This window comes from Rhinolophus hipposideros (genome assembly GCF_964194185.1).
Source record: "Rhinolophus hipposideros genome assembly, chromosome: 25".
Classification (NCBI taxonomy): domain Eukaryota; kingdom Metazoa; phylum Chordata; class Mammalia; order Chiroptera; family Rhinolophidae; genus Rhinolophus; species Rhinolophus hipposideros.
In genome coordinates this window covers 12,504,856-12,531,681 of record NC_138071.1, presented here as the reverse complement: position 1 = coordinate 12,531,681, position 26,826 = coordinate 12,504,856, and the positions used below count along the sequence as shown (strand labels likewise).

Below are 26,826 nucleotides of genomic sequence, written 5' to 3'. Positions count from 1 at the left end.
AATGCTATGATTTTAAGTGAAATATATAGTTGAAAACAATGATAGCTGTATTAATTAGTCTGTTAGAGTTGCCATGACAAAGTATCGCAGACTGGGTGGCTTAAACAACGGAAATTTATTTTCTCACACTTCTGGAGACCACAAGTCCAAGATAAGATGTGGCAGGGTTGGTTTCTTTTGACACCTCTCTCTTTGTCTTGTAAATAGATGGCTGTCTTCTCCCTGTGTCTTCACATGGTTGTTTCCTCTGTGTGTTTGTGTCCAAATTTCCTATTCTTATAAGGAATCAGTCTTATTAGATTAGGACCCACCCTAATAACCTTATTTTAACTTAATTACCCCTTGAAAGACACTATCTCCAAATTCAGCCACAATTTGAGGTGTCAGGGGGTGAAGACTTTTAACATATAGATTTTAAGGGGACATAATTCAGCCCATAACAATGGCTGAGCATGCAATTTGGGCCTTTTTCCTCCTACTGGGTTTGATGAAGAATTGTGAGGAATTTATCCTTAATTTTGGCTTTTTAGTTTCTGTTTTGGTGAGTCATTTCATGGTAAACCATTGGCTAGCCAAAAACAAAAACCGAAAGAAACCCAAAATGCCACTGCCATCAACCACCAAAACACAGAAAAAAAGCAGTGGCATTGATTTAAAACAAAATAATTCTTGAATGACCATTTGACATTAGAACGCATGTTTTAAATGCTAAAAGATTTCCTTAATCATATCTTGTTTTCTAAGAATTACTGGCATGACTCCATATGAGCTGGCTTTTTCAGTGGTGTTCATATTGGTTGTGACTTCCTTTTTGGTATCAATGAATGTCTCAGAACTGATGTCCTCACTTTCTGCTAATGAACACTGATCATCCACAAATTAAATACGTAGTACCAAGACATAATTTTTACATTCCATGTTTTCTGCTATGTGGGCATCCATTAACCAACAATTAATGCCCTCATGGGCAGTTACCTGGCAAAGCTCTGAGATCCACTGGACCTCTTGTTTCTGCCTCATGCTCTTAATTCATGACACGCTAAAGATTGTCCGACCAGTAAATGTATTTAAGATGTATTTAAACATAGTCTATTGCCAGAGTTGGAAAGAATACATCAGCTTGCCTTGTCTCGGGAGCTGTTTCATCAAGAAAGTTCTTCTAGGTGTGAAAGAGATCGCGTTCGAGTGCCAAACTTAGTGTTTGGTATGTACTTGGTACTCAATGAATTTGTTATGAATTCTATCAGTCTCAATTCATTGTGGGTGTAAATATGAACTAATTTTACTATCTCAAGTTAAGCTCTGCTTCTAGGTGATGGGCTCCTTTGAGACATTGCTGTGCATTTCCACAATTTTGAAGACACAGTTATTAGAACAGTTTCTCAACCACGTTTTAAGACCTAGTACTATTCACTTCCAAATATTAAACTCATACTTGGTTCAAATCTCTATCCATACCCCTGTCCAGATTTTTGGTACTGGAGTAATGGTGGTGCTGGTGGTAGGTGTGCAGGTGGGGGTGATGGTAGTGGTGATGATGATGGATGTGGTGGTAAAGGGAATGGCGGTGGTGGTGGTGGTTGTTGGTGGTGATGATGGTAGGAACTGGAGCAGTGGTTTGTGGCCTGGCTGACTGGAGTGGGAAGAGAACACACAACGGACACTATAGAGGCAACTTTCCTCACCCCTACCTTCTCACTGCTTTCCCTGTGGTGCTGGAACGAGAGTCAAGTACGAAAGCGAGAGGCAGTGGTCTCCTTATAGAATGGCTCATAGAAAAGTAGCAATTACTCCTCTGTTGATTATGATTGGTGCTTATACATTTTGTAGTAGCAACAAATGCTGATTCTCTTTGAGGTGTATTGGTTGATTCTTTGAAGGGTGCTAATAGGGACCTCCTCTTTGCATGAGAGATCTGGCTTGGACTCCACTGCTGCCTTGGCCACAGCCCCTGCCCTAGGTTGTCCACTTCACATGGGGTCCCATCAACTATTGGGTGATTCTTCATTGCAGTAAAAGCAAGATGGTGCAGGTTCAGACTCCTTCAGCAGGGTCATCTCAACTCACAGACACTCAAGCGTCCTTGTGTCTTGAAACAGTGAAAATGCAGGTTGCCTCTCCCAGAGAAACTTTCTCTCAGAACTGTCATATTCTCTGAGGCGGCATCAGGCACTTGGCTAACCCAGCCCTTGATATACTCTTAGACAAGATTCTAATCTCTATCCCCTGGGTTGGTTGAGGGAGAGAGTTTGGGGATCCTCAGTCGTTCTGATTGCCTTCCTTTGGCTTTCTGAAGGTAAAGGACGAGTATAGCTTCACTTCAACAAAACTGTAGCCTTCCAAATTGTGACCTCTTCTCGTCCAGTTTTTCCCTTTTCAGTTCTCCCAGAATGGTAGCTCTTCTCAAGCCTCAACAGCTGTGGCTTTGACTCATAACGTGGGGATTTTCTGGACCTCTTTTCTCAGCTCTGGGTCTTAGTTGCCAATTCTGTTACTCAGAATCTGAAACCACATTATTGCTTTAGCTTTGTTCCTCGAAGCAGAAATAGGAAATGAAAAGGTTGGATTACATGGTCTTGAACTATGGTCATCTAACTATGACATACGAAAATCCCTTAGTAAAGAAGGGGGACTACATCTCAAGAAATTTTGCTGGAGCATTACCTAATGCATTCGTAGACACCATCAGAATAGGTGACTACCTAAAGAACCGTTCTTCATTTGCTTTGTTCTGTAGGCTGAGATTTATATAGTCTCTCATCTTCATAGAATATTGCAGGGAGAGTATTATCAGTTCTATCCATTCTATGGATGAAGATATGGAAGTTCAGAGAAGTTAAGTGGTTGTTCAAATTATGCAAACTTCTGAAGTAACAGCATCAGGACTTGAACATGAATATTCTTATTCGAACATTTGTGTTATGTTTTACAGTTTACAAAATACATTTACTGAATGTGTTACAGATAGTCTGAGCTGTGGACCCAATACAGATGGACCCACGCTGGGCCCAATCCAACTGAAGTTTATTTCTCACATCACAACCCCTGGCAGTTGTTCAGGTCGGTGGGTGACTCTCTTCCATGTTGTCATACGGGCTCCTTTCATCTGTGATTCTGTTATCTCCTGGCAGAGTGTTTTTTTGCTTGTTTGTTTTAAAGTCAGGTTTATTTAGGTATAATTTACATATAGTGAAATTTTCCCTTTTTAGGTTTATAGTTCAATGAGTTTTGATAAATATATACTATATAGTTGTACAACCATCATCGCATTTGAGATATACGTTTCCCTCATTCCAAAAAAGTACCCTTGGGTCTTTTTGAAGTCAATATCCTTCTCTCCCTAACTGATTTCTGTCTCTATCAGTTTGCCTTCTCCAGTACATCTTATAGATGGAATCACATCGTAAATAGCCTTTTGTCTCTAGATTTTTTTCTCTTTAGCACTATCCTCCGAGGGGCCCTAATGTTTTGTGTCAGGGGCCACTTAGGCAATCTGGCTGAGCCTCTAGCCTTCCTTCTTGGATTAATGTTTACAAATGCATAAAATAAAATATTTAAGATTCCACAATAAATGTTGAAATATGGTTATTAAAGTTTTAAAAGAGCTAATTTGTGATGTGCCACACATACGTTTATTAATGCATTAAATAATAAAATCTAACAGTGGGTCTAATTACTGTCGTGTCAAAGTAGTGATGAGTACACACTGCATTTTGAGATGTCTGCAACAACTGTAATAAAATACAACAATATTAGTGATCTTTTTGTTTGTAAAAGGGTCAGTTATTGCTCACAGTACTGTACTTTGTTGCCTACATTAATAAGGAAAGGAAATGCAACATTTCAAATAGAGATTAGTGGAAATAAAGATTGAAAGTTTTTCCTCATCTAAAGCACAGACTCCTTGAATTCTATCCATACATCCCTTGGGGCCCCATGTACCCCAGGTTAAGAATTCCTTTTTCTAGGGTCTCATCATTTACAACCAGCCTGCCGAATGGGAAGGGCATAGAGAAGCAGCTTTGGGAGATTTTTCTGGGCTCGGCCTGGGAGGGGCATATGTCACATCTGCTCACATTCTGTTGTAGAGAACTTAGTCATATGGCTCCACCTATCTGTAAGAAAGACAAGGAAACATAACCTCGCTGTGTACCCAAAGATGGAGTGAAAGAATTTTGGTGGCTAGCTTGTAGTCTCTGCCACAACGAGCCTTATGTAATATAACTCTTGGAGGACATCACCTTTTATGATACCATCATAAGTGACAGAAGCATGGTTTTGAAAAGTTTAATGATATTATCATTTATTAGTAAGTTAGAAACTCAGGACACAAATCTGGATTTTCTTATTCCATATCCTGTACTGTTTGCAGTATATCTTGGTGTCCTTATGATGACATGTGATTGAAGGACCAATACAAAGATCTTGTAGGAAAATACTCTCTTTTCTATGGAGCCACTGTGCTTGGGGTTTAATGCTCTGTGGCTACTGTCTTAAAACAACAATGTTGTCTTTGAAGTTGTGTTTTGTAAGTGGAGTCTGATGGAACAATGGAGTGTTTGCTGGGGACTTGGAGCCTTGGCTCCCATGCAGTGTCATTTGCCACTGCCCTCCTTTCCCCCACCGCCCCTCGCAGGTTCTTGGTTGCTTGCTCTCTGCCTCCTGGTGCCCTGGGCTCAGCTTGCTTCCTCCTCCCCTCTCTCGCCCCATTGCCATTGCCACCCTCTCCTTGGCCCAGCAACCAGGTCGCCTCAGCAGAGAAATCTACATTCTGTTGGCCCTTCTGCCCTTGGTGGCAGCCTGGATTCAGATGCAAGGAGGGTCAGAGTCAGCACTGCCACACGTTCGTCAGGTGACTCTGAGGGGCCCTCTTGAACATCCCCAATCCTGGCACTGAGTGTTCACTGGCGTGGAGGTTACGATCCTTTGGGGGTTGCCTGTCCCTTGTGGGTGGGGTCTTGCATTTTGATTTTGCACTGGACCCTGCAAATTATGTAGCTATCCCTGTCTGAAAATCCCAACGAAAGCCATTATGCTGAATTATACAACAGGCATCCGCTGCTGTGTCAGAAGTTGTTTGTTCTTTTTTTGTTAACACAGATTTACCTAGAAGGGATGGAAAGACCCTTTGTCTGTCTCTCACTACCCCATTGCCATGGGGAAAATTCATTAGTTTTGCAAATTATAATCAAAGATTTAGACTCTGATTGGGAGAAAATTCAGAACTAACAGATTTCGGCAGGTAAATTCCTAATAATAAATCCTGAGTGGCAGAGGCAGAATGAACCAAACAGCAAGGCTGGCAGGCTCAGACAGAATGTCGACAGGACCCCAGGGGATCCTGGCCAGGAAAGGCATTTGCACATGGTGAAGAGTCTGAGAAAGGCTGTGCAAAAAGAAGGAGCAGGGTAAGGAAGAGAAAGGAGTAGCCAGAAAGGAAACTCTCCTTTACTTCACCACTTTGCTTAGGTTGAGTTTTGCTTTGAAGATTCTTGAACTTAAGGAAAATGGCAGCAGGAAGCTGAGGTGTAATATGTATCAGCAATGTTCTATATGATCACATCTAAAACTAATAATTTCTTGACACTTTTAAATATGGCTGATAATTTTGCATAGTTTCCATGACGAATCGCTGTATCTCTATTGCTACCATCTCACGAAAAACACTCAGAGCGACTTATGGGTACTTAGAATGGTCCAACACTTCTGGTACGTTTCTTTCTTTTTTTTAAAATTTATTTATTGGGGTGACAATTCTTAATGAAATTACATAATTTCAGGTGTACAATTCTGTATTCCATCATCTAGAAATCCCATTGTGTGTTCACCACCCAGAGTCAGAGCTCCTTCCATCACCCAGGGAGATGAGGGTAAGGAGGATCAAATATATGGTGATGGAACGTTTCTTTCTTAAAATCAAGAAGAAACTTAAGCAGGAGGACTTAGAAATCGAAAGTAGAAGTCATGGTTGCCATACCACTAATCAAAACCACGAGTTTACTTCCTTTCCCACACTGTAAGGCAAAGCATTATTGCTTTCATAGGCAAAGCATTATTGCTTTAAGCAAAAAGGTAATGTTTAAGAAAAAATGTTATGGGTTGAATTGTGCCCCCTGCCCCCAATTCATATGTTGAACCCCTAGGACCCCTAGTACCTAAGAATGTGTAATTTGGAAATAGGGTTGTTGTGGAGTAATTGGTTAAGATGAAGTCACACTGGAGCGGGGTGGATCCCTAATTCAATATGACTGATACTCTATGAAAAGGGGAAATTTGAACACCGAGACACACACATAGGGAGAACACATGTGAAGACTGTTATGCTTCCAAGAGACAAAGAACTACCCGAAGCTGGGAGAAAGGCTTGAAACAGAGCCTTTCCTAGTGCCTTCGGAAGGCACACAGTCCTGCTCACGTCTCCATCTTATATCTCCAGTCTCCGGAACTATGAGACAATAAATTTCTGTTGTTAAAACCACGGAGTTTGTGGTATTTGTATTGGCAGCCTTAGAAAATTAATACAGTAAGCACAGGATTGCTGAGTCTATACGGTAAGAAGTCATATTTCACAGATTCTTCATTTTATTAAGAAGTGACTTGTCAACAGAAAAGTGACAAAACGCATGTATTATTCAGATACACTGAGTAAACCATCAATTTCAATCAAGTAACCAGCCAGTAAATAAACTAAAAAATCTTAAATTTTTAAAAATTACATTTCTTTTTTTCCCCCCCAAAAAAGACAGAAATTCATTTTTTAATTCACCGTCTGAGTTCCAGGCTGCTCCACGCAATCGTGTCTTTCTTCTCAATCATAACCTCTAGGACACTGTCCTCAATAATTGAGTTGACTATGCCTGAAAGGACATCTTTTTAGCCCAAGGGGAAGCAAAAAAAAAAAAAAAGCAGGCTCACCATCTGAAAGTCTCTGCCTAGGAACGACAGGCACATATCTCTGCTGAAGGGAAGCTGGGAGATACAGTGCAGTTGAGCAACTAATTAAATTATATTTCTTAATGAATCACAGAACTCTCTGTCTGAAAGGGACAAGGAAAGTCAGTACATCCAGTTTTCTCTCTCTCTTTTTTTTAATGGATAGATATATTTTTGCTTATTGACTATTTCCCATAGAAGGAGTCCACGATCCTTCGCAGGAATGTCTTCTTCTTTGCCATCTTGACTTAGGTATTCTATCCTATACAATTTATATCCACCTCCTCCCCCAAATAATTTGAGGCAATGGATGAATCTTTCCTTCTTCTTACCAGTCTGGTATATCATAGCCATACTTGTGGCTGGATCAGTAATAAAGTGTTCATTAAACAATTCACATGGACCAATATGACTCTTGTTGCTACAATACCATGTGATAATTATAGGAGATGTCTTGATATTGGGTCTAATTCAACTTCATTAAATCATATGAAAACTAAAATAAAAGGGGAGGATTCAGACTGAGAAAGCAGTAATGCATAAAGACCCCATATTTTCCTGTTCATGCAGCAGCAACTGGACTCCCATTCCAAGACCTGCCTTTATTAGCTAGAAGCTGTAAAGACTCAGACCACAGCAGAGCAGCTATTTTAGTTAAAGATAATCAATGCATAAAATTATAACATAAGGGAGGAATTAGATTCTTAAGAACATTAAACCACTCCCCAATTATATGTTTCACGTCTCCATAAATTATACTATTATTCAGTTAGTCTCTTAATGTCCCAGATGACTTTTAGTGGTAAAGGATTAATTTAATGATACCTGACACCATAAGGGAGCATGGGGAAATCCCGGCCGCAAGAGAAAACCGGAAAGGCTGTTGAGTTTCTCTTGAGTCAATGCTTGAGCCTCTCACAGTCGTTTACCTGCACAGCAGCTAGAGTTTGCAGAACCCAAACATGATTATGTGACTCTCTCCCCTGCTTCAAACATTTATTGTTAGCAATAATTAAAATAACAGATTTTAAGTTGCCCCTTAAATCATGAGTTTTATCATCTTCCACATTTGAAGCTGAGTCTTGAGGCTTACTGCTCTGGGAATGAGAGGGAAGCTACCTAAAGTCTTTAATCTTGAAATCAGGTTTGGGTGAGCGATTATTATGTAATTCCTTTAGTGTATCAAGAACCAAACCTACTCACTTGAGATCATAGTGTGGAGAAGATACCCCCTCCTGCTAGATAGCCAGGCCATGAAGCTTGCTGTCCTGTAGTGGATGAGGAGATGACATAGAGCCATAGTTCTCAGCCCTCTCAGGTCCCATGTCCCATTTTCATAGCTAATGTTTTGTAATGCCTTCTATATTATCCTGAAATTAAAGTCATAGGTAATATAAATTATCTCCACATATAATTCCAGAAAATCAATGTAATGACCTAAACCTAATATAAAGGAGAAATAAAGGGGAAGTCATTTATTATAAAATAATAAGTTTTTCAATGTGTAAACACCTGGGTATGTCTGGACTAGAAGATATTATGAAGGGGTGAGATGCCTGGGTCTGGTTATAACAAAAAAGTTTGAATTTAAGAGAAGTAAAAAACTCATCTGTACAAGAAATACAGGAAAATGAAAGACCAGAAGTACAAGTGGAAATGAAAATATAAACTAGAATCGGAATGTAATAATAGATCAGACTTATTTGTATATGATAAGCAAAAGAGAAATAAGGATAATGGAAGTGTGGGTAACAGGACAAATTACAGGCAGTGAAATAGAGAAAATGAGTAAGTATAAATTCGTACAAATGAGATTGGTCTTATTTTTTAGTACAGTGTCGCATAATTCCCTTTATTATGACATCGGTCAGGCAGTGGTACAGTATCATTCACACACACACACACACACACACACAAACACACACACACACACACACATCTCCTGTCTTAAAATCCCACTGCTTCCAATCTTTGGTATTTATAAAGACCTTGGGTACTGTATTCTTATAGGCAAAGGGGAAGAAGGCAGATTGGAGAATAACACCGCTATCAGTAGAGGCTTCCAAGAGGATGCTTTGATTCTGTCTCCAGAATCAAAGTAAGACTGAAAAACAACAGATCATTACAAATTATTTAATTTTAATATGTAATTTTTACAGCATGGATACCACTGTTACACAACATTAAAATATGTTAGAAATACCATAAAATATTTAAAAACAACCCTTATAGGTAACATTCAATGAGATCCCTGGTTCTAACTCTGTTAAAAGAATCTCAAATTCCTTTCGATTCATATTTGCATGTCATTGCAACAAATGCAGACCGATGTAGAAAGGCATGTTGCACCAGCATTTCAAACACCGTGGGGGCACTGCCACTGCTGATGTGTTCTGGAATAACGGACACATCTTGCTAAGCTTCCAAACAGAGCAGGTGTAATGGACACTCAATTTACATGGCAGTTGCATTCCTTGAATTCACTGTATTTTAAAACCATGCAAAAATACTTCATGATTATATATACACTGGAGTTAGATTCTAGGATTAGATAATTATAAGCAAATGTTTTCATCTTAATGAAAGTCTAGTGGGACGTTAAAAAGTCAGGTATGATATTTCTCCAGAGAAGAACATATAAATGGCCAATAAACACACGAAAAGCTGCTCAACATCATTCGCTGTCAGGGAAATGCAAATCAAAACCACGATGAAATACCACTTGACACTAACTAGGATGGTTATGATAAACAACACAGACAAGTGTTAGCAAGGATGTGGAGAAACTGGAACCTTCATTCACTGCTGATAGGATTGTAAAGTGGTGCAGCTACTTTTAAAAAAACAGTTTGCATTTCCTCAAAAAGTTAAACAGAGTTACCATATAACTCAGCATATTTGGCAATGAAAAGAAATGAAATACTGATCCACTCTGCGACATAGATAAACCTTGAAAACATTACGCCAAGTGAAAGAAGTCAGACACAACAGACCACATATTGTAGATGTCCAATTATACAAAATATTCAGAATAGACAAATCCAGAGACAGAAAGTAGATTGGTGGTTGTTAAAGGATAGGGGATTGAGGTGAATGGGGGTGATTATAATGGGTACAGGATTTCTTTGGGGGGTGATGAAATGTTCTAAGATTGACTGTAGTCATGGTTGCACAACTCTGCATATATACTAAAAACCATTGAGTACTACTTTAAATGGGCGAATTTCATAGTAGGTGAATTTCATCTCAATAAAGCTGTTAATGTTAAAAAGTCAGGCAGCACGTTGCACAGGGTGAGACATCTGGTATCCTCAGTCTTGTTCAACTCAATGCCAGTTGCACTCCCCCAATAATCGTGACAACTAATAATACCTCCACAGAATTCTGAAACTCCCCTAGAGAGAATCACTGAACGGTGGCAGAAGTGAAAATAAAGTCTCCCAGTTTGGTGGACTAGAGGGGCGGAGACAGAAATGAGCGGGAAGACTTCTGGACAAATTCTCGTCTCTTTATTCTGAGGTCCTGAAACTGGAGGGGAGATGAGACACGCTGGCCTCACCCACTGTGGGCAAGTGTACTTGACAAGTTGGGATGAATTATTCCTCCACTCATTAGTTGCAATCCTGGGTGGAAGCTGCAGGGCAGGGAGTCTGCCACCCAGCCGGGGGAGTGCATGCCGTAATTAGAAGTGTGCCGTGCTGTGCTCAGTCAGAGACAGGCTTAATTTGCATTGGTGATTCTTCCTCAGTTCCCCTGTGGCCTGGATGCTGGGTACAGAGCTGGCTGATGTGCTATGGGCAGTCTGCCAGGAACTAGACGGAGTTTGTAGCAAGCACACAGATGCCAGCGTGATCCCAGGAGAGGCTGAGCAGGGGCCAAGGGGCACCTCTGAGCTCTGACTAAGCAGAATGAAGAGCAAGCCGGAAGTTCCTCTACCGGAGATGTTAATGGTGAAAACTAGCAGAACATGCCTATGAGCCAGGTAATGCCACTCCTACGTACTACCCAAGGGGTATTAAAATATATGTCCATACAAAGACTTGCATGCAAATGTTCATGGCAACCTATTCATAAGAGCCCCCCAAATGGAAACGACTCAGATGTCCATCAGCTAATAAATAGATAAATAAAATGTGGTGCATGCATACAATGGCATACTTAGCAATCAAAAGACATGAAGTCCTGAAACTTGCTACAATGTGGATGAACCGTAAAAACGTTATGCTAAGTGATAGGAGTCAGGCACAAAAGGCTGCTTACCGTGTTTCCCTGAAAATAAGACCTGGCCCGACAATCATCTCTAATGCGTCTTTTGGAGCAAAAATTAATATAAGATCTGGTATTATATTATATTATATTATACCAGGTCTTATAGTAAAATAAGACCGCGTCTTATATTAATTTTTGCTCTAAAAGATGCATTAGAGCTGATGGTCCGGTTAGATCTTATTTTGGGGGAAACACGGCAGCATATGATTTCATTCATATGAAGCATCCAGAATAGGCAAATCCATAGAAATAGAAAGTAGATTAGTGGTTTCCAGAGACTGGGAAGAGAGGGGAATAAAGAGTTACTGCTAAGGGGAACGGGATTTCTTTTGGGGATGACGGGGGTTCTGAAATTATACACTGGTGATAGTTGCACAGCTCTATAAATATACTGAAACCCACTGAATTGTTCATTCTAACATAGTGAATTTATTATATCAGTTATATAATATCAGTGTTATCTCAATTTAAAAACATGTATACACACACACATTGCACACACACATATAACAATGACACATGTTTTGTGCCCTCATATGAGTGTAGTGATTAAATCTGTAATCTTGCTACACACTCTGATGCTTTTACTTCGCTCTTAAGTTAAAGGACCTCTACGAATGGCCCAGAAAAGTCATTCCTACCTCATGTCACATCTTGTCCCCTGTGCAAAGTGACACTAGCCCTCATTCTTCTGTATGAACTTTGCACTTTCCAGATCCTGCACCTGGAACACTCTTTCAACCTTACTTCATCTGGATAATTCTTTGTCACTTCTTTAGCAAGGCTTTCCTGACCTCCCCCCGGCCGACAAGGTTCAATCCCTCTATTATACCCTCTCTTAGCACCATAGCTCTTACATACCATCTATCATATTATGTGTGTTACTTTTGCATTTTAATGGGTGATTTTTGGATTAATATCTGTCTTTTCAATTAGACTGTAAACTCCTTGAGGGGTAGTATGATCATGTCTGGTTTTGCTTATACCTGTGTAACTTAGAACATGTCTGACACACCGTATCTGATCTATTTCCAGGGATCAGCAAATATTACTGAATCGAGTTAATGAGTGAATCACTTTCTCTTTCGTCCTTGTTGTGCCACTTCTGAGTTTACTTCCACTTCTGCCCATTTGTTCATTCATTCATTCAAAAATGTTCATTGAGTGCCACCTCTGGGCCAGACTCATGGAAGGAAGAGTTGCGTGTGACTCATGAAATGATGGCTGGTTTAATCAATTATGATTATGAAGGCAGGAGTAGTTTTACCTACAGAAAATTCTGAATAGGCCTGCAAGAATATAGGAATTTAGCTCCTCATTATGCGGTAGGAACTTAAGTCTTCACAGACTCTGCCTTCGGAATTTTCACTATATTATTCTTGGTGATGTTAGTCACTAAATCATATAACTTGATCCTGAAAGTTTCTTCTAGCTCCTAACCTAATCCTACTACCAAACTCCCAGCTCAACTGTAAAATTAATTTTGTAGCACATCAAACTATCATGGTCTGTAGGAACTAGACATACTAACCAAAAAGTTTCCAACCACTTATCTAGACTGTACTACCTATCTGAAAACTGCAGAAAGTCAGCTAACTAATTTGCACAAATGATTTTCAGTTATTTAAGTTATTGTGTTCTCTTAACGAATTGTCATTTTGAACCCCTGAACCCATTTCTTATGAATTCATGGCATGATAAATGTAAAAACAAACAAAAAACCTCTGTACTGTTAAAAAAAGAGAAAAAAGAAAAGAAACTAGTGAGTAAAATTCTAACTTTGAATTAGGAAGGGCAAGAAAAATCTGATTTGTTAGTGCATGGCTCATGTGAGAAAAGTTTGTTCCAAGTTATTGTATTTCATACTTATATGAGTTCAGAGGCATGGACGTTTGGTTCAATTACCAGTCATTTTTGCATGATGTCAAGGTTGGAAATAACTTCAAAGTCCTCTTTTTAAAATTCAAACTTCAATCTATAGTTTGAATCTCCTTTTATAATATTTCTGCCAAGGACCCAACCAAAGGGGGAACTTAACACCTCCTGGGCAATCCATTCCGTTTTAGGACAGTGTGGTTAGAAAATTCTTATTCTATTGTGTTGAAATTGGCCTTTCTGTGCTTCTCACACCCAGTAAGGATGGGTCTATAGAACACATATACTTCCTCTTCTATCCAACACCCCCAATATGTATTTGATGTCGTCTGGGCTAGGCCAAATGTCCCCACTTTGTATGAATACTCCATGTAGGACATGATTCCAAGTCTCTTCTATTTCCTGGTCACTCTCCCAGCGAATGTGTCTCTGTTTGTTTATATCTCTTTTAAAGTGTAGTGTCCAGACAGAACGCAGTATTTTAGGTAGTTTATGTGCAACAACTATGCTCCTGACAAATACTGGGTTTGTAGGTAGCCAGGAGTGTCCCAGATATGTTTTCTTGGAAGTATAGGGACAATTCCTATGAATCTCAACAACCTTTTTGTCTTGCTCACAATTATCAGAGCTAGAGCATTTTAGATTGGGGGGAAATGATTCTTTCCTAGGTCACATAAAAAACAAAGGGAGAGAGTATGTATCTACTTTGATCTCCATGCTCAGAGAACATGAAGGTTAATACAAAACTGTTTAATGTTTAATGTTTTTGCCTTGCTTTTAAGGGGCCTAGCCTGGTGTCTGGTTCAGAATAGTGATTCAACAAATCTTAGTTAACTTTCCTTTTTCTCTTGCCAATTCTCTTTACATTAATATTTTTTTCTTGGAATTTCCCCCGCCCCCTTTTTAACACAAGGATGATATAGGGATGAATATGTAGACTATAAAATATTTCTGTAGACTCCTTTTTAATTTCCAGAAGACATGAGTTTTTTGTTTTCTTTAAGTCAAATCCTAAGGGACACTTAGATAAGATACAAATGTCTCAGATGTTTTCCAAATAAAATATAGCACTTAAGTTGAACAATCTTTAGACATCCATTTTATTAATCTAGTTGACTTGTTCATGATTTTGATCTTCATTCATTTGGCTGGATAGTGTATTTAAAATGAGCTTCCAAAGACTAGAGAGACAAGAATTTAAAAACAAGAGGTTTCAATTAGATCCTCTCTCACCTTACTGTATTATAGTTCTCAGTTTCACTAGTAATTAAGAAAAGAGAACTAACATCAATGGGGGAATTTTTGAATATCCTATAGCACTTGTTCCTTTTAAAAAAAAATTCTGAGAAATGTAAAGTAACTTTGTTCCCATAAATGAAACTGCCATTCGTGACAGTGTTGGCACACTGTCATTTCTACCAGTAAGATGATTAGAAACACACGGAACTTTGACTCACTTTTTTACAAAGCCATTTATTTTAGAAAAGAGAGTGACAGTAGATTTAGGTACTCCCCCACAAAGTGTTAAGAAAAAAGAGTCATACTACGGCACTGAACCAAAACTCATAGACACAGACAACAGTTTAGTGGTTACCAGAGGGTAAGAGGGCAGGGGGGTGGTAGAAGACGGTCAAGGGGATCCAATATATGGTGATGGAAGGAGAACTGACTCTGAGTCGTGAGCATACAATGTGATATATAGATGATGTATTATAGAATTGTATACCTGAAACCTGTGTAATTTTATTAACCGTTGTCACCCCAATAAATTTAATAAAAAAAAGAAACCAGTGATATTAACTCTAGCATCTAGGTGTCACCAGATGATTTAGCACTGCCTAGCAAAACAGGTCTTGCCAAGAATCTTGACGCTCTGGATATTGTGGGGCTTTCTCCTAACTAAAAACTATTCTGCCTGAGTAGAGAGAGTCATTTCCTGATGCTTTTTCAAAATTTTCACCAAATCTAACTCTTTCCTTATTATACGAACACTTACAAGTCTGAAATTGCTTTTTAAACATGTTGTCTGCTGTCAATATCTGATGAAACATCCACCAAGCTTCCTGACTTTATATGAAATACCTTCTACCTTCATACACTCTAATTCTAGAGATTTCTCAGATTGAAGACATACAACTTTTATTTGAAAAAATTAGAAAGTTTGAATGGGAAAAATTGATGTCGTCTAAAAATGTGATCATTTTGTAAAAATTATTTTAGAACTTATTTAAAATCTCAGATAAATATAATAAGTGCAAACACCAGACATTGGCTTAAAATGTTCCATTAATATAGTATTTGTTTTTGTAGGTTACAGTCTGGTGTGTTGTAGTGTATGTGATCAACTGGAATTAAGACCAGAGGCACATGGATTGATTTTAAAATTTTGACTCAGTTTTCATTAGACAAAACCAAAGGTGAGCATTTCTTTTATACTTTGTCGTTGGAGATGAAGCATCATCTCACTTTTCCAGAATAGGTTTCCAATTTGGTATTTTAGATCAAGATGCTAATGAAGTTAGAGTTACATAAAAAAACTAACTTCATTTTGTTCCACAGTCTTGAACTGTAGTCTTATTCTCAGTCTTGCAAACCTTCTTGGCTGTTAAGGAAGAACAGTTGGGAAAATGAATGAAAAACTCAGAATGCCTTTTGATGATATAATTATCACATGTAAAGCTCTTCGATGACTACCTGTTCAAATTGAATCACGTAGCATTTACAAGTTAAAGCTCACCATGAATTAGCCTGCTAATATATAACAGTAGATAATCTATTAGTTAGCTATCCTGAAGAAATAGGTCTTGGGGGGTAGCCGGTTTGCTCAGTGTTAGAGTGCAGTGCTGGTTCTATTTCCACATGGACCAGTGAGCTGTGCCCTCCACAATTAGGTAGACTGAAAACAACGACATGACCTGGAGCTGGTGGGTCCTGGAAAAACATGCTGTTCCCCAATAAAAAATTGAAAAGACAAAAAAAAAGACATAGGTCTTGGTAACATAATGTTTACTTGGAAAAAACAACACATTATTGTTCATCATCTATTATATCTCTTCTCTAATTCAAGTGAGTTGAAAAACTACTGCTGCAAACATCCTTTCCCCCGCCCCACTGCTGTTGTTGTGTAGAAGACCTTATAAATCCATGGTTTCAGTCATCTCTCTTGTTCCTGTCTTATGTAAATATCATGAAATAATACATGCCACCATAATTAGATTAGAATCTCCTCAATAATTAGACTAGAAACTCTAGGAGGGTAAGAATTTCCTAAATTATTTATGGATGTATTCCTATGACTTAGTGCATAGGCACTAAGGAAATTTTTGTTGACTAATGGAAAGAAATCTTGTCTTACTTCATCTGTGTATTCCATTTGGCATGATGTTTGGAATATAACAGAAACTCAGTAAATGTTGGTTGAATGGATTTACTGATAATAAATTAGCACCCAGGGTAATTAAACTTTTTTTCTAACTTCATATCTTATAAGAGCAAACCAAAATACACTTTCCAGTTACATAACTAGTCATAGTTTCTAATTATATTCTAGTCCATTAACTTTTACTCTTGCCTTGATAATTTCTAAAACCTAAGTAGGATTATTAAGATCAGTAGTTAAAAGGAGTCTATAATAAAACCATTGTTATCGTCTTACAAGTTACTTTATTCATAACAAAAAAGGTAACTATTCATTGGAAAAACTAACCCCTTAAGCCAGTGTGTATGTATGTATGTGTGTATACACACACACACACACACACACACACATACACACACACACAGTGGGTTATTATTTAGCCATAAGAAGAAGGAAATCTTGCCATTTGCCACAAAATAATATCTTGAGGGTATTATACTAAGTGGAATAAGTCAAACAGAGAAAGATAAACACCATACGATCTCATATGTGAAATCTTAAAAAAACAAAAACAAAAACAAAAATCAAATAAAACCTCATAGATACAGAGAGCATATTGGTGGTTGCCAGAAGTGGAAGGTGGGAGGGGTGGGTGAAATGGGTGAACAGGATCAAAAGATACAAACTTGCAGTTGTAAAATAAGTAAATCCTGAGGATATAATGTATAGCATGGTGACTACAGTTAATAATACTGTATTGTATATTTGAAAGTTGCTGAGAGTAGATCTTAAAAATTATCCAACACACACAAAATTTGTAACTATGTATGATGATGGATATTAACTAGACTTATTGTGGTAATCATTTTGCAATATATACAATATTGAAATATTATGTTTTGTACCTGAAACTAACATAATGTTAGATGTCAATTATACCTCAATAAAAAAAAGATTAATGTCAGACATTACATGTCTCTGGATGTCATACCCTGAGAAAGACACATCACTTATGCTCTATTCCATTCAAAAAATGTAAAACATCAATCTAATCATGCAGGAACATTGACTCATTCTATAAAACAACTGGCCTGTATTAATTTCATTGTCATGAAAGACAAAGAAAGGCTGAAGAATGGTTCCAGGTTAAAGGAAAGTAAAGAGACATAACAAGTAAATGCAGTATGTGATCCTGGAGCAAAAAGGGAAAAATTCATAAAAGACATCATCAAGATAACTGATAAGATTATAATATAGACTATAGGTTAAACAAAAAAAATGTATAGATGTTAAATTTCCTGAATTTGATAACACTATTGTGCTCATGTAAGATAATAATATCCTTGCTTTTAGAAAATACACACTGAAGTAATTAGGAAGAAAGGGGCTTGATGTATGCAACCTACTATCAGTGGTTCAAAAAAATCATTTATGTATATGGTGAGAGAGAGAGAGAGAGAGAGAGAGAGAGAGAGAGAGAGAGAGAGAGAGAGAGAGAGAGAGAGAATGCAAATATGACAAAATGTGAAAATTTGGTGAATCTGGGTAAAGAAGTATGGGAATTATTTGTATTCTTGCAATTTATTTTTAAACTTGAAATTATTTAAAAATTACAAGTTAAAGAAAACCAAACAAAAAACCACCTCTCATAAAAACAAAAATAAAATCATAATGAAGGTTTTCCATAATGAATGGTTAGTGGTTTCAAGCGTCCAGCTATATAGTATAGCATGTATTCTACAGCATTACTAATTCTATGCAATAGTGCTGCCTTTAATTGTCCTTACATGGTTGTTCTCTACACTGAAAATGGATGTCCTATTAGGCCAAGGGCCTAACTAAACCGAACTACTAAAATTGATTTTCCCCACCAAACTTTTCCTTACGTTTATTGCAAAGAATGTTGCAAATAGTTCTTCTTTAGCCCAGTTGAAATGAAAATTCACTCATTAAAGCCATCCAGTAACTTTTAATGGTTACCTATTATGTGTCAGGTAGATGATAGCAAAACGAAGAGGAATAAGGTATGGTCTGTTTATTGATGAATTCAGACTAATGGGAGAGTCAGACATTTAATCAGAATGGTGTACTACAGGTGCAGGAAGATGGAGCAATTATTTGTCCGTGGGAACTAGTTTCACAGAAGTGACATCTGAAGTAGGTCTTGAAGGAGAGTAAGAGTTTTCCAGGTGAAGGGGAAGAATACTTCCATGCATGAGGAATAGCATGTACAAAGGTACTTTCTAACTTAATGCTGGATGTAGTTCAGAGGCATTAAAAACCTAGATCAGCTGCTTGAAAATACTTTTATTGTGAAATGTTATACACATTCATAAAAGTGCATAAAACATAATTATCAGCTTATTGAATTACTACAAAGCAAATAAATATGCAATAATTGTTGAGATCAAGATGCATAAAATGGCCAGTAACCCCAAAATTGGCACACCCCCATCCAATGTACTTCCCAGCCCTCTCCTTCCCTCAAAGGTAACCACTATTCTATTAGTTGCTTTAACAAATGGATACAACCACACAACCAAAACCTCTATCATCTTTCTCTAAAATTCCCTGTCTCATACTCTCTCCCCACCCAGTTTAACGACTGTTTGCTTTGTTGGTTTCTGTAAAGTGTGAGAAATTGTGTGTTTGGAGCATAGTGTTGTAAAGTTATGGGAGGGACATGTATCATTATAAGTGTTTGTTCTCATCATACCTTGTATGGTGTTCCAGGTCCTGCTGGGTGCTTTATTTGTTAACTGACTTCTCACAACGCCGAAAGTAGCGTGTAGCAGAGGAAACTGAGGCTCAAGAGAGTTTCTTGCTTGTTTAGACACAAAACTCATAAGTGATGAAGATAGGACTAACATTTAGATTCATCAGACTCCAAAGCACATGCTCTTTTTGCTAATGCTTCTTTTTAAGATTTGACTTTTTCACGTAGAAAATTGGCAGTCAACAGGGATTTTAAATTGGGGAGTAATATTATTAGATTTGTTTGGACTATAATTTTGTTGATGGTGTGGAATAATGGAGTGAGGGAGATTGATGGTAGGGAGACCATGGGAGTAGTAATTGCAATGGTTCAGAGATGAGGTTTTGTTCTAGAAGACTGATGGTGCATGTGGAGAGAGAAAACTATATCCTAGGCCTTTCTGAAGTATAACCAATTGTTTATGGTGCTAGGTTAGGTGGGGATAAGTGAGATGAGAAATCTTTTACACAAATAACTCTCATTACTTTGCATCTTTGCATATGTTCCTCTCTATGACTCCAAGGCTTCTACCTTAATAGCCTGAATGAATAACAACTGTTGATGAAATTTTGGAAGAGGGACAGATTTGGTGAGAAGATAAGTCCAGTTATGGTTCTGCTACTTATGAAATGCCTGGGGAAATTCAGATGCTCTGTCTCATGGGCAGTTACAAAGAGCTTAGAGGCTCCAGGGGCAGGTAATAAAATGTTAGGAATAATCAAAATATATGTAACTTGAGGCACAGGACCTGCATTCAGACAGACCTACACTTAAATCTTAGCTTAGATGTAAATATCTTTCCCCCTATTTGTAAAATGGGATAATATCTAACCCAGAATATTTGTAAGGATTCAGTGAAAAACTAAGAAGCACTTAGCACATTGTCTGCGTTCAACAAGTGACAAAATTATCATTAGCAATTATTATCAGATTACAATACAGATTTACTTACAAATTCCACCAAATAAAAAGTATTTTTTAAATGGAATTCACTTAAATGTCAGAAATGAGTTTGAATGGAAGATCTGTAAGGTATGTGGTGCTCACATGGCAGCCTGACGCATGCATTGTGTCACCTGGCCAGCAAGGCCTAAGTGTGCCTTTAGCGCCAGGAATGGAAGGTACAAGTCCATGTCAGAGGTTTAATACTAGTAGGCAACTTAGCTCCAGGTTACCAACCCAGGTGCACCTACTCTCTACTCTCCTAAAAATAAGCATTTTAGGGAAAGCACTATCCTTTTTTCATATTATGATGCTTGCACAATATCAGGTGTTAAGTTCCATGTAGTTGAAAATAGATCAACAGTTTAATATTTGTCCTTCTGAATCAGTTTTCCATGACCTTTTCTAAACTCTCAGCCTTTATTTTGGCCTGTAATTTGATTTGTACAGTCATGAATTTATTTGTGCTGTACAATGCAACGTTATAATCAAAGGTAGCAAAATCTGGACCAGAGTATATAGGTCCTATGTGAACGATAATTGCTTCTACTTGATGTTCGGATTTTATGCTGTGTTTTAGTGGGATCTGTTTAGAGCAGATGGGAAAATCTTAACGAAAGCAATAAAATGATGAGAAAGAAGTCCAGGAATAAAAGTTAAGGAATCACAAAAGTTTATCTACACAAGGCCATCAAATTGATCCAATTAGTCAGTTTAAAGAATGGGTTTGACTAGCATTTCCGTTTTGCTGTTCTCGAAGGCATCATCAAGCATTAAAAAAGTCAGCAGCTTTAATTAGCTAGTATCATTCTTGAATTATATATTGTAATAAACTATGCAAAGATCATCACAGTAATTTCTCCCATTCTTATATGCGTATCCCTTTGAAATGTCACGTTGCCCCTCCTCCCATCAAAAAAGGGAATCTATTGCCCCAATTCTTGAATCTGTGCTGGCCTTTTGACTTAACTTTGACTAATGGAAGTGGTGGAAGTGATGTCATTCATGTAACTTCTGCTTCAAAAGGTCTGCTTCAAAAGCAGCTTCCATTTTGTACCCACTTGGCATGCTGCCCCCATATAGAGAAGCTCATGCTTACCTTGTGAACAAGGTTATCAGGAGAGAGAGGTTCCAGTGTCAAGGTCAACACCAACTGCCAGTCATGAGTGCTCCCAGTCAAGCTGCCAGATGACTGTGGCAGATACAAGCATGATACCCGGCAAGGCCAGTCCAAATCACTGATCTATAGACTTGAGAGCACATCAAATGGCTTTGAGGAACTAATTCTAGGGTGGTTTGTAATGCAGCAATGTGTGTGTTCTGCAATGAAGATGAGAGAATAATTCTGTGTTTCCCCAAAAATAAGACCTAGCCGGACCATCAACTCTAATGTATCTTTTGGAGCAAAAATTAATGTAAGACCCAGTATTATATTAATTATATTATTATTATAGACCCAGGTATAATACAATATAATACGGTTATAAACTGTAACACGGTTTTAAACTGTAAAAGGGTCTTAGGTTCATCATTAGAATGTACTTTCAGACTATAAGGATCAGAAAAGTCCCTTAGGGCTGGCCTGGTGACTCAGGTGGTTGGAACTCTGTGCTCCTAATGCCAAAGTCACAAGTTCGATTCCCACATGGGCCAATGAGCTGCGCCCTCCACAGCTAAGACTGTGAATAACAGCTCTCCCTGGAGCTGGGCTGCTGTGGGCTACTGTGTGCTGCCACCAGTGGCGGGTGGCGTGTGAGTGGCCTGCAGCCATCGTGAGCGGCAGGCAGCCTGCGAGAGCTGCCGTGACCAAGGACCAACTGCCTCAGCCTGAGGGGGTGTGGGGGGAGCGTAAGGCTCATAATACCAGCGTGGGCCAGGTTGCTGTGTCCTACACAACTAGACTGAGAAACAATGGCTTGAACCGGAGTGGGGTGGGGAGGCAGAAGAAGGGGGAAAAAAGGTCTCTTAAAGCTGTTATGATGGATGAGTCATCTCTATGGCTGCAGTCAAAAGTGGAAGGGAAGACAGATCATTTTTTTCTGGGAAGTTTTGTACCCAGTGTCTTCAGAGATACAGGGGATACTCTAGATGGTGTTCAAAGTCTCTCTAAATTCCAGAGCCCTGTGAAATTCCAATTCTTGGGCTTTTAGCAACTCCATCTCCACTTCATGAACTTGTACATAGCATTTTAATACCTTTCAAAACTAACAGGATCTACTGGCTTCTCTTTCACTCGCAATGATTGAAAACAGCACTGGATGGTATAGCGTAGAAAACACTGGAAAGGCAATACAGCATAATGACAAGGTTGTGAGTTCCAGAGCCATACTACTTGGGTTCAAATGCTGGCTCAGTGATGTTATCAGCTGTAACCTTGATGAGTTCTCTTATCTTTGCCTCAGACTCCCCACCTGTAGAATTAACAAAATCTTATTGAACTGTTGATAGGAATAAGTTAACATTTGAGCTTAAAACATATTAATTATTCAATATATGTCAGATACTAATATTGGTATGTTATAGAAGGGAATAATCTAGGTCCTAGACAGGGTTCTGTTACTGTGTGACCTTTGGCAAATCACTTAACTTCTCTGGGTTTCAGTTTTGTCATCTATAAAGTAAGGTTCACCAGATAATTTCCATAGTTTCATCTTTAAAATTCTGTGGTTCAGTGTTCAATATTTGTTTTACTCATTAAACACATTTCAATCTTGTCTCTAAATTTTCAGATTGTCTAAGCTTATTTGAATAGCAAGCAATTTTGAGGACCCTCTAGTCAGGACCACTTTGAAAGTATAAATAACACTGCATTTACTGAGAAAACTAAACTTTTGTACTCACATCTGGCCAGCAAACATTTATAACTCTCACGTATCTGAAGCAGTGCCCTTTCAGGTTTATGGAAACATAAAATTGTACATTCATTTTAAAACCTGTGACAAATAGGCTTATTAAATAAAAGTTAGGAAAAGATCCTCCAAAAATGAAGAAAATATTTCACCTCAAATTTTACTATAGATCTTGTGTTAAGTAAAAATCACCTATAATTCCATTAAGGTATCACATTAAACATTCGTTTTTTTTTTTTTTTTTTTTTTTTGCTTAAGCATATTGCATACAATTAAATGTTATATAAAATGTTACACATTTCGGCTGCATAACTGGCATCTTCATATGCATGCATCATCATTTATCTTAAGTTGATTTGTGGTGTTTCCTTACGTTTTAGTTTGATGTTGTGTGATGCTCTTGACAATGGGACAGAAAAAACCTGATCATAATAATAAATGACTGGTGAGTGTGTATGATGTGCACATTTTAAAAAGTTCATAATTTTTTTATCCTTTTCCTGTTCCCCCCGCAACCAGGCTGCTACACTCCCCCAAGATCTACGCAAATGCTTCATTCGATATTTTCACAGTAACAAATTTGTTAATTACTAGGCCTACTAAAAACTTTCCTTTGGATTTTGAAAATGGATTCCAGTCACTCGGTTCCTCTTCCAAAACGCACAGTGCGCCTCCCTAACTACACTTCGCTTTTTCAGGACCCCCCAAAACTGGCATCGTGGACAACTTCCAGGGTTTGCAGTGGAGCTTGGTGGTGGGGTGTCCACAGAGCGGGGGCGCTTTTTCTCCCTTAATCTCCCGGCACGTATGCGCTGCTCGTCGGTTTCCGCCCTGGGAGGTGGGCTGATGGTGGAGGAGGCGGCTCCGCTCTTCAAGAAGCGGACCGCGGGTGAGCTGAATGCGACAGACGACAGCGACGTCCCACCTGCGGGGATTTTCCGAGCGGGAGGCAGGCGCCCGAGACGACGCCGAGTGCGTGCTGCCCACGTGCCCCGCCGGCACGTGCGGGTTCCAGAGCCGAGCGCGGCTGGAAGCAGAGCCACCACGAGGCTGTTTTCCTCGCACGGACCTGATAAAACCCCCCAAGCTCTGAGGCCCACGACGGAACCTGTTGGGTGAAAAAAAAAAAAAAAAAAAAAAAAAGAAAGGTCGTTTACCATTTATCAGGGCGCCCAGCACCTTTGCGGAAACCAGCACCTCTCCCGGCTCACACGTTCTCCAAGCCTCTCCCAACAGTTCTTTACCAACGTTGCCCGTTTCCGTGCCACTGAACAGAAAACAGCGACAGCAACAGTGTGGAGGCGGAGGAGCCCGTCTCCGGGGCCTCTGTCCCGTCGGCGCGCGCGGCTCGGGGCCCCGGCGCCTCGTCCGCCGGCGGGAGGACGCGCGGCGAGCGGCCTGCGCCACAGCCCGGGCACCGTCCGCCCCGCCCCCCCCGGCGCCTCCGCACAGGCCGGGCCGGCGCATGCGCGGGCGCTCCCGGGCGCGCCGGCCACACTCCCCCCACCCACTCCGAGAGCTTGTCACTTCCTGCCCTCGCCCCATCTCCGTCCGGGGTCAGTCGGTCGCTCGCTGTCGCCGCCGGAGAGTCTCTGCTTCCCCCTTCCTACCCGCTCCGCGGCGGTAGCGCAGGCTCTTCTGGGAGGGGGAGACAGAGAAAGAGAGGGGCTGACTTAATAAAGTTTCCCGAAACAACAACTACTGGCCGAAAAGGCCCAAGGAGGGGGGAGACCCCCGTTCTCCTCCGCCCCTCTCCGAAAGCCCGAGGGACCGTTGCAGGTGGCGCGGCGCTGGGGGAGCCGGGCTCCGGCGGCAGCCGTTGCCCGGGCGAGGGGCGCCTCGAGTCCAGCCCGCTCCGGTTCCGGCTCCGGCGGCGGCGGCGGCGGCCGCTGCGGGGCGGTTCCTCCTGTCAACTGCCCGCACCGCGCGCCGCCCGCTCGCCGCCCCCAGCGCGGAGGGACGCCGTGGGCCGCCGCAGCCGTCGCCTCGGGTCGCGGAGGGCCGTGGTGAGCGGTGGCGCTTCCGCGTCGGCGTCGGCGGGGACTCTGGGAGCGCGTCGGGCCGGAACCCAGTGCCCTCGCGTGGTCCGCGGAGGCCGCGCCAGGTGTGGCCCGGAGCCGCCTCCCACGCCAGGCTGTCCCTGCGGCCGCCCGGCCTTCCTTCCTTCCGCCTGCCCGCCGGCCCGCCCTAGGAGTTAAGTAAGTTGGGCGCACTCGGTGGCGGGGACCGGGGCTCCGCCGGGGAGACCCCCGCGCACGTGCGTGGCGGGGGGGGGGCGTGGGCCGGTCGCCGGGAGAGGCACCGCGGCCGCCGGGGCGCCTCGCCCCCACCCGGCCGCCCCGCGTGCGCCCGCGCCGGCCGTGCCCGCCGCGCTCCGCGCCTCCGTCCCCGCGCGCGCCCGCCCGGCCGGCCAGGCCGTGGTCCTGCGCTGCGCGTTTCCGGGTGGGCCGGGGAACCTGTGCGCCCGTGTGGCCCCGAGGAGCCCGGTGCGCGTTTGTGGTTTCGGTGCCCGAGGGAGGTGCGGGTCCGGGGAGGGCCGGCGGAGGGCGGGGGAGGGCACGGAGCTGGCGACTGCGCCCGGAGCCTCCCCAGGAAGTTCGGGGTGAGTGACGGGCGTGTGCCTCTTTCAGCAGCCGAGCCGCGATGAAGAGCTTCTCGCAGTAAGAGGAAAGTAGGTCGCGCCCACTGAAAATGCCTTTGAGGGACAAATACTGTCAGACTGACCACCACCATCACGGCTGCTGTGAACCAGGTACGCCTTCCTCCCCCTTCCCTCCCCGGCTCCTTTGCCCTCCCGGCGGAACCGCTCCGCCTTCTGTTTCCTTCTACCGCACTTTTCTTCTTCTCCGGCCCGAGAAACCGTTCTTAAGTAAGCAGGCCGTCATTTTCCCAGCAGCAAACCGGTTGTGAAGCTACACGGCTTGTACAAATAAGAGGTCTCCCCTGCCTGAGCCCTTAGAAAAGCACAGGTGTCACCTTAAATCTTTAACACAAGATCCATCACCTACTCTCCTCTCTTTCAAGGCAGTCTGCAGTTGGTAGTGTCCCCCCATGTTCTGTAAATATTTACAACTCAAGAGAAAGGAAAAAAATAGCTAGTAGAATGCTAGCATTTAGCTTCGTGAAAGTTGTTTCGTTTAAACTTGAAACACTTAAAAGGCTCTTGGGTATTTTTTATCAGAGAATAGCACTGTAAAGCCTAAAACGAGTGTAGTTTGGACTAAAAAAAAAGTTTGTGGAACTCCGCTTGTTGGGAGAATCAATCAGGTTTTGCCAAGTGCAACCTTTCAACAAATTTCTTGGCCAGAACACACTGTATTTCAAAATAAGGAACATCTCATTATTTAGGTAGAACACATAAGTATTTTCAGCAAATGTATGCGGTGGAACTTTTAAAAGTCAAACTTATGAAATGAAAACGTTGCTCTTTGGAGTCTCATGAAGAATATTAGAAAACTTTCATTTAATGAATGTGATACACAAACCATTGATAGTTTTTCTACCTAGAGGTGCTTTGTCACCAACAGAGGAACAACTTAAAAGGGAGTTATTGAGCATACCACCGCTAAACCAAATAAAGGCTGCTCTCGTTAAAGGCAGGTGTTACCATTATTTTTGACTTAAAAGTTATTAGGACTTTCGTAAAAGTTAGTAGGACTTTTGTTGGAGTATTTTTAACTGCAGTTAGTAGTATAGTGATGTACTCAGTTTTATCACAGTAGAGTTCATTTTAAGTATTCTTTTCCTTAATGGGAAAAATTGGCAATGGTTAAGGGGAAGAACTTCCATTTTCAGAAAACTTTGGTAGACGTGAGAATAAAATTTGTACTATGACCCTATCCCCA

General features: G+C 40.7%; 2 protein-coding genes across 3 annotated transcripts in view; one reads left to right on the top strand and one right to left on the bottom strand.

The window, feature by feature from the left end:
* Positions 1–18,725: 18,725 nt before the first annotated feature.
* On the bottom strand, positions 18,726–24,448 carry LOC308492851 (uncharacterized protein; the record flags this gene model as incomplete). Its single annotated transcript, XM_081038310.1, has 3 exons — positions 18,726–22,543; positions 23,589–24,089; positions 24,226–24,448. 3 exons carry the CDS (start codon positions 24,446–24,448, stop codon positions 22,461–22,463), a joined length of 807 nt encoding a protein of 268 aa, XP_080894436.1. The 3' UTR covers positions 18,726–22,460.
* Positions 24,449–24,534: 86 nt separating this feature from the next.
* The window catches only part of ZNF800 (zinc finger protein 800), a 43,721-nt gene continuing 41,429 nt past the window's right edge, over positions 24,535–26,826 (top strand). For both annotated transcript variants that reach the window (XM_081038399.1, XM_081038400.1), the window contains exons 1-2: positions 24,535–25,179; positions 25,612–25,733. In XM_081038399.1, the coding sequence (XP_080894525.1) occupies positions 25,673–25,733 (61 nt within the window). In that variant the 5' untranslated portion in view covers positions 24,535–25,179; positions 25,612–25,672. The remainder of the gene's footprint in view (positions 25,180–25,611; positions 25,734–26,826) is intronic.